This window comes from Zea mays, chromosome 1 (genome assembly GCF_902167145.1).
Source record: "Zea mays cultivar B73 chromosome 1, Zm-B73-REFERENCE-NAM-5.0, whole genome shotgun sequence".
Lineage (NCBI taxonomy): Eukaryota > Viridiplantae > Streptophyta > Magnoliopsida > Poales > Poaceae > Zea > Zea mays.
Window position 1 is genome coordinate 164,289,095 of NC_050096.1, and position 8,968 is coordinate 164,298,062.

Sequence of the window (8,968 nt, forward strand, 5' to 3'; positions counted from 1 at the left end):
TAGAGCACCTAGTGACATGTTCCATCAATTCCACCATATTCTTTTAGAGCTAAAGTAGTCCTAAATAGGTTCTAAGTTTCCAATATAATAATGTTGGGGCGAAGGCGCTACGCCCCCTCGCTCGATCAGCTACAATGTCGAAGAGGATTCAAGAGAAGACTAAAGAGCATGAAGACTGAAGAGTGAGCTCTGATACGGAGGGAGTGCACGGAGCGACCTTAGGCGAAGGCTTGGGTACTCCCTCCGTCTAGATGGGTCAGAACGAAGATCGTCGAGAGTTCCGAAGGCTGAGCGCGTGGAATGCGAAGACCATGTGTTGTAACTTGCTCCTTATTGTAATAAGGGGCCCGCGTATAGTCGGCCCATGTTGCAGGGACCCACCTGTAGGGCGCTATGAGGGCAGAGCGTTAGTGTGTCAGTCCATGTTTGTAATTAATTACGCTGTAATGACCTGACATAACCCCCCAAGGAAGAATATTCTAGGGATAACGTAGGTAAGCGAGGGCATAATCGTCTTTAACAGGGCAGGGCTGACCCTCAGTTACCTATAAATACCCCCGTACAACACCATTGCGGGGGACGGAAAAAAACATTGTTGCCCTAATACTCTGTGTAACTCGGCATCAAACCTTTTCCTGTCTTTCCAGTGTTTGAGTTTGACTGACCGCGAGTTAGCGAGTTTCAACAAATAACAAATGGAACCCACTCTTCATTCGCTTCTCCTGCCCTTATCAATTCAGCTACCTATTCATCTCGATAAGTTGCCTGCATATCACCCTTCCATCTTGCCATCCATGCTAGAGGGAGAGTAGATGTGCCAATTGAATCTCCCTCATTCTATTGGAGAAGGAGACATTTGAATAGAGGCCACACATACCTGTCTGAATCATGCCCTTGATTAAGAAGAGAGACTGCTTGTTGGGACCTCACTCATCATGAGAAGTCAAACAACCATAGTCACTAGAGGAGGCCCCACCATATCAGGACCTTGCCCTAGTCTGGAAGGAGAGGTTATAGGCAGAGGACCTCACCCTCATTCCGGTGAAGAGGCCACACAACAAGTGTTATAGCAAAAATCATTGGTGGCAGATCTAGCATGGGAAGAGATCCTAAAGGAGGAAGATTTGCCAAAACAATTCAATGGAGGGGAGTGACACCATCGGGTGAGGGGTTGTGTAGGTGGAACGACCACATAGATGGTTGGGGGAGGATGTGCAACAGTCGAGCAAACATGATTTCTCATGCGTAGGGAAGGAAATGACTCCAACCGTCATTCGATGTCTTGGAAGAGGGTCCCTAAGAATGGGAGCTATGATGGAGGATTGAGGGATCTAATAGCGACCCTGGCAGAGCTTTTTTGGTCTAATTCCTCAAATTTTAGTTTTCAAGGCTCAATTAATGGAGGAGATCTGTAAGAAAAGGTCTCAAGAAAAAAAGTTAAGTCTTTAGCTTGAATTTGTATTTTGTTTGTGAAAATGTTTAAAAATTGGTATCAATTGTGTATGTAGAACGGTGCATGTGTGAGCATTATTGGGTAGGAACTATAATATACTGATAGTTTAGATTCTTTGAAGGTCAAGCAAAATGGTACTTTCTCCATCATTTAATAGAACAATCTATGAAAATTCCAAAAAAATTGTAGTGTCCTAGGGTAAACATATGTAGTAACAAAAACAGTGTCATCCTAACATTGCACATATTTCATGCCCTCGAAGTAACAAATTTATACAAATGACACTACAAAATTTAAATATTTATACTATAATGATAATGATTAAAAGTCAATGAAGGATGGTGACGAACCTTGGCACAAGAATTACGAGCTTTACTCCAATCTATCTGAACATAAGGCAAACTGTAGAGTTCCTCCCTTAGTTCTAATATAGTTGGTGTAATGGGACCAATGAATTTTTTGCCATAAAGGAAAGCTATTGACATGTATGTAATCCTAGTGAAACACCAGAACCGCCCTGTGTATAAGAGAAAGCTCACTTCAGTAAATTATATATTTAAGTAAATAGCAGTTGTAGACCAAATATAGCTTGTGTGTTGTCTCTAATAACTTACAACACACTACTATAATCACATAGTTCTCGATAACTACATGTAATCTAGAATTTATCGTTGAATACTTCAACTTCTTAAATTAATTCTCTATCTCCATCATTGTCGTCTCTACCTTATGCTTAGTTTGGTAATAAGATAATAACAACAATAGTTTATTTTTTTCACCTAACACATAACTTGAACAAGAAAAAGGACATACTAAGGTCTAGCAATAATTTTGACCCCATACATCTTAAATGTCCCTGCTCCTATAGCATATATAAATAAAAGACTGAAACTTCACGTGACAAGATGAAATGAGCAAAAAAAACTGGCAATCAAAAAGTGTATTTTTTTACTAAAATTTTTAGTTCATGACACACCAAACAAGATTTCACTTTACTCTCTCCTTTTAACTACATAAATAAGTTACTTCAACAACCAATCACATATTTCATTCTATTCTCATTAACTAAAGCTTGTGTATACAATTATAGTTTTTAGGCTAATATGTAACTACATATTTGATACTATGAAATATTTTTATATTTATTTATTATCAATAGTTGAATAGAGTTTAAAGGTATTCACTTTTATTTGATACCATCTTAAAAGTGATATTTTAATCTTAAAAGTCTAGTGCATGTATCCTACTAGTATTCAACACTTGTACACATACTTTAAAGGGGAAATTAGTGTTGTATGAGATGGTACCATTAAGATGCACTAATTAATGTTATCATATGTGTAGTAGTCTTATTGTAAGGAAAATTGTGTCCTAGTGTTAAGAATGCATCCCAATTTTACAAATTGTGTTTCATATTTTTCAATTGGTATGCCATATCCTACAAATTGGTACCATGTTCAGCTAGAATTATACAATTGGTTTCAACCTTCGAATTGCTATCAACTTGTTCTATTTCAATTGGTATTTTTATTATTTGTGATTTCTCCATGCATTGTATAGATTAAATTCTCTTTTATCCTGAAATGTTGGTCTATTCATATGTTGTACCATCTACTATATGTATGTCTATACTTAAATGTCTGTTTGGATCCTAGGATTTAAAGTAAAAGTGACTAAAGTTTAGTCACTTTAGAAGCTAAAGATCTAAACATGGAGAGTTAAAAGTGACTAAAATGCTGAAAAAGTATCCTTTTAGTCACGTTTAGCTTCCAAGGAGCTAAAATTTAGTCGGTTTGCTTTAGCTCTTGGATCCAAATGGTTTGCTTTTTGTTAGTGCAAATGATTTTCTTATTGTTGACTTCAAACAAAATGTCGATAAAAATCGTTTTCACCAAATGTTAGAAAGGAATGTCTCTCTTGTTGCTAACTACGCAGATACATGACATGCTTCGATCGAAAAGCTAAAGCAAACTTACTAAATTTTAGCTTTTCTTTAAAAATGTGACTAAAAAGGATACATTATCAACATTTTAGTTATTTTTATCTCTTTCCGTTTAGATCTTTAGCTCATAAAATGACTAAACTTTATTTATTTTTATTTTAGCTTCTGGATCAAACAAGCCTACTGGGATGTATTGGAGGCCTGTGTATGAGTTTGAATCCTTGAAGGCACAGAAAATTTTGTGACCGGTGAGTGGTGACTCACAACATGTGGCTGTGGGGTTCTTCGATGGTTCGGCAATTATTTCTATTTTATATTATTTTTAATAAAATTGTTTATAGTGGAGGTTGCTTAAGAAATTTATGAAAATCTGTCCGCACACTGATGGTTGACTCAACCAGGCGTCACAAATATATTTCTGCTTGTAGGAAGTGTTAAGGTAAAATACTCTTTCACTAGTGACCTGTTTAAAAAAATATGGTATGATTTCATCAATCTGGACACAAATGTCAGATCCATCTACGGATACCAATTTGACCCCAAAACACGATGGGTATCACCAGTGTGTACAGGTAAAGATTATGATACATGGGTGCACCTACACTTGACCCCAAGTTCGCAAGTGTGGGTGGGGTTTTCTATTTTAACTCGCAGGTGACTCGTATCCAACCTCAAACTTGACTTATTTTTTTATTTTATGCAAAAATGATTAAGATATAACAATAATTATTTTGAACGAGTAACTTGAGTACTAATTCATGAAATGTTTTGTTGTTGCTCGACATGATAAGTCATAAAATCCGTAGATATAATTAACTCAATAATTACTCATAGTTAATTTCTTATAGTTGAATTATTGTTTAAAAGTGTATTTTGAGTAAAAATCTGTGGGTGACCGAAACCTGACAGGTTCAGGTGTGGATTTTGAATTACACCCGTGGGTGCGATCGCATGTAGGATTAGATAGACTTCATGGATGCGATCGTGAATGGGTTCTTGCTCCGCCCAACCCAAACCCAATCCATTGTCGTCCCTAGATCCATCAAATCAATATGTAATTAAAAACAAAAAGGAAAACTATCATTATGGAGGGCCCTTAAAAAGTATTACCACTAGTACAAAGAAGCTCTATAGTGATGGTTGTGAACCTATTTTCACTAGTGTTTTTTAGAACCGTCGGTGCTAGAGGCCAGTAGAAATCATCATTTTTACAGGCGAGTAACTGAGGACCGCCAGTGAAAACCGATTTCCACTGGCGGTTGAGTTAAGAAAATCGCCAGTGAAAATCGATTTCCATTGGCGGTCGACGTAATAAAACCTCTAGTAAAAAATATTTTCAAAAACATTAAATGGATTTTAAAAACGGCAAAAAAATTATTTAAGGAGAGGACTCAGCCCACCCCATCCGCAAAAAATCGCGTAAAATGTGCATGCTACACGGTTGTTAGTAATCAAACCGCCGACCTCACCCTCACGCATATGTCTAGTTTGTAATATTTTTGTCTACATATTACAACCAACTGAGTGTAAATTGCTTGTTTGAGACCGTAAACGAATTCAAATAAAAAAGTTGTCAACTACAAAGTAGAATAACTTTTGAAGTTTTACAACTTTCATTTTGACACTTTTTCATCCGAGGTAGTTTGTAAAATTTGAATTTTAAATTTGACATATTTAGATTCAATTTTTGAGAACCGAAATGAATTTAAATAAAAATGTTGTCAACTACAAAGTTTTATAACTTTTACAGATCTACAACTTTTATTTTGGTGGTTTCATCATACGAGATCGTTTGAAAAATCTCAAAAAATTAAGAATAAAAATGATTTCTAGTGGCGGTTCCTTAAGAAAACCGAACCGCCACTAGAAATCGATTTCTACAGGCGGTTCCTTAAGAAAACCACAACTATAAATCATGGATTTTTACATGCGGTTTCTTAAGGAACTGCCTATAGAAATACGATTTCCAGTAGCTGTTTACTTAAGGAACCGCCACTAAAAATAGCACAGACGGTTGATAACTGAATCCGCCTGTAAAAATATATTCCCCCGCAGGTTTTGAGCCTTTTTCTACTGGTGTACGAAGCAAAAGGATCCAGTAAAACAAATTTACTGAAGTCATCAGTAGGATATTATGGAACTTCACAAATGTTTAATTGTGTGAGACTTCTGGAAACTCTACTGCCGGGAATGTTCTTTTGATAGAACTAGGGGTGGTAATTGATCACGATCTAAATGTTTCTTCACAATTTATTTAAACTCTTAATTAATTTTAGTTTAAAAATAAATAGAAATAAAACACGATTTGAATCTGACCTCATCCTTAAATTTTATAACATAAAATGTAGAGCACATAACCACCCATACTGAAACTAATAAAAGAATATACCTGGGTGAATTGGGAGGAAACGTGGTACCAACCACAGTTCAGGTACAACTGGATTATTGCCACGCCAATCATATACACCAATAACCTTCATTAAGAAAATACGGAAGCATGCATCAATAATAGTTACCACACCAATAACCTTCATTAAATGTGTATTGTGTTGTTATCAAGTCGAAGCTCCCACGTCCAATGTTACTTTTTCTATTTAGACTTGTTCCAAACTTCTAAAACTAATAGTTAGCCGATAAAATTAGTTAAGAGGTTTAGAACGGATCAACTATAATTAATAGTTATACCTCTCAAATAGCTATTTGTTGTTAGATGTCTCAACCTAATTAATAAATTATTAGTTGGCTAATAACTAGCTCTAAAAGTTTGGAACGAGGCCTTAATAATATAATCAAAACATTATCTAACATATGTCGCCATTATGCTTACAGCAAAATTTTACTGATGGACAATTATTCAAATTATATATGATAAATTTAGGACGTCAAACTTGTATAGTAGTATTATACTGATATGTATTATGCATCTGACATAATATCGAGTCTTTAGCAAAGGGAAATAGAGTACAAGAAATTGGCAGTCAAAATATATTTTGTTTGGTTTTTCTTGATCAAAATATGCTTATTATTTTGACCACTCATCTTGTTCAAAAAAATAATAAGTTATCATTTATTTTTTTGTTATTTGTTTTATCATTTAAGGTAGTTTGTGATTGACTTAAAATTTACATTTTTGAATAAATATTTTAAATAGGATGAGTGGTCAAAGTTTTTTTTAAAAATCAATGGTGTCATACATATTTATAAACGGAGGTAGTAAAAGATAGGAGAGAGAAAACACTAATATCTTCGTATGACTTGACAGTGAAAACAATCTCACGGTTTCTAGGACTGTACTTTCAATGTATTGATTGTATAACATAAACATAAAAGCATGTTCTTATTATTTACTATATATATGCGTATGAGCCATGCATACCGAGAGTAGTATTTTTGCCCACTGCGGTGCTGCAGTTGCAGTTCCATGGGATAGGATCCATGCTCGACCTTTAGCTAGCCCATCGTTCTCCTCCTGCTGCACCTCACCCAGAAGTCTCAGGGCGGTGTAGTTTAAGCATGTGGAAAACATGGCGCTCTCATCTAAGATGTTGAAGCCCCATCCTCCGTCCTCGTTCTAATGATCAATCAACCAATGAGCGTCATACGTTTTCTTATATAATGTTAGCAATTAAAAAAAGTGCTTTTCATATGTACCTGATGGTTGTAGATATGGCGGCAGATCTCACGTCTATGCTCTTTCGATAGGACAACATCGATGGATCCTGTGATGTGCAGGGCGAAAATCTGAAAAACAAAAGAAGCGATTATTATGATAATTATTATTATTATTATTATTGTTGTTATTATTATTGTTATTACTATTATTACTACTACGAAGGGATGGTACGGTATAGTAGCATGCACAACAGTATAAGGGATATTTTTGGCTGTGTATGTCGTTGGATATAAGCTATATGTGTCGGACATAACTTATTTTTGATGGTTTAGAGCTTATGTTTGACTGTCGGCATTTATACGGTTTAACGAATTTGACGGCGTCATGTAGGACTCACACAGTTATGTCCGACAGTCTGTACGGCCAACGGAAACATTAGAATTTTATGGCTGTTCGTTTCATATCAAAGCAGCTAATTTATAGAGACAAAAAAACACTGTAAAAGTCGGTACGGAGCCTAATGAGCAATGGAAACTGAAGTGGTTCGTCGGACTTTTAGCGTTTTTGTCTTGTGATGCATGTGTGTAGTACTAGCTAGGAGCCTACTGAGCAATGGAAGCTGAAGTGCTTGTAATATATAAGCGGCTAATCGACGAGACACACAGGAATTATATATTAATACGAACCCAGAACGGCATAATGTACATAATCCCACTGAAATCACCAGGCCAGTGGCCATCTTCAGCTTGGAGAGCAGACATCCACCCCAGCGCTCGCCTCAGCGACTCCCGCAACCTCTCCTCCGTCACCTCGTCGCCATCCTCTATCTTGGTGGCCGCTCCCATATCGTCCGCATGCAGATGTTTTTGTCCAGTTAACTGCTTACATACATGTGCGTCATACATCATATCACACTAGTATAATACAGAAGCTCAGCAACAGAAGTCTAACACAGTAAGGCCGGTGTGGTGTGCTTACTTTAATTAAATTGTTTTTTAATTAAAAAAACACACACACGTACCTGCATACGCATGAGGAGGTCCTGCGATTCCCTCCTTCGGAAGCGGTTCTCTGTGAACTCCCGGCGAAGCTGCTCCACCTTGCTGCGCTCCTCCTCGGTGCCGGCGTCCGGGTCGTACTCCCAAACCTGCCGGCCATGGAAGTCGCTCACCGTCTGCATCCACGGCCCTCTTCCCTCTCCGATCTTTAACCTCCACATGCTCCTCCACGTACCGCGGCTCAGCTCAATGCAACGACACCTTCTGCACAACCAAGCTTCAACGGTTTATTGTATTACTAGACTACCGCGATATGAGATCTGTGCAGCTGTGCTTCAACGTTCTGAAGGTAGATGGGCAGATTTATAGGGTGCTTGATTCGAGGAATAAGCTATTACATCTTATTCTCCCTCTTGCTTTTTTTTTATTTGATTTGTGTAATTTAATGAGTTGATCCATCATTAACTCATTCATCATAGTTAGTTAGTACTAACATTAGAAATAGGGTAATCACATCAAATTTCAAAAATTGACTCACGATGCACCACTTTATTTTGGATGGAGTGATTTCTCAAACCAAACATCCCTTAAGTTCTGTTTGATTGACCGTGAACGTAAACAATCTCTCTTACCCATAAAAAAGTTAATTATTGTAGGTTATGAGATGTAAATAAAACTAAAAAGAAACAACTAAAATTTCTTATATATATATATATATATATATATATATATATATATATATATATATATATATATATATATATATATTTACAAAGTTCTTCCATTTGAAAGCCCTTAAAACAAGTCTAGAGATGTTTTCAATTTTGCCCAGTGAGGAAGCAGACTTTTAGAAAAAGTTCTTGACTGAATTGTACCTTTGGTTTAGCTTTTGGGATATAAGGCACAACCAAAAGCCAAAATCAAACACACACCCATATATATAGTTCTCACATGAGGTTGAT

At 36.5% G+C, this 8,968-nt stretch overlaps 1 protein-coding gene across 6 annotated transcripts in view; it reads right to left on the reverse strand.

The window, feature by feature from the left end:
* The window catches only part of LOC103640481 (achilleol B synthase), a 72,496-nt gene extending 64,133 nt beyond the window's left edge, over positions 1–8,363 (reverse strand). For all 6 annotated transcript variants that reach the window (XM_008663052.3, XM_008663053.3, XM_008663051.3 and 3 more), the window contains exons 1-6: positions 8,030–8,363; positions 7,695–7,886; positions 7,047–7,136; positions 6,772–6,966; positions 5,785–5,869; positions 1,804–1,970 (exon numbers count right to left, since the gene is read on the reverse strand). In XM_008663052.3, the coding sequence (XP_008661274.1) occupies positions 1,804–1,970; positions 5,785–5,869; positions 6,772–6,966; positions 7,047–7,136; positions 7,695–7,886; positions 8,030–8,227 (927 nt within the window). In that variant the 5' untranslated portion in view covers positions 8,228–8,363. The remainder of the gene's footprint in view (positions 1–1,803; positions 1,971–5,784; positions 5,870–6,771; positions 6,967–7,046; positions 7,137–7,694; positions 7,887–8,029) is intronic.
* Between the last annotated feature and the right edge of the window lie 605 nt (positions 8,364–8,968).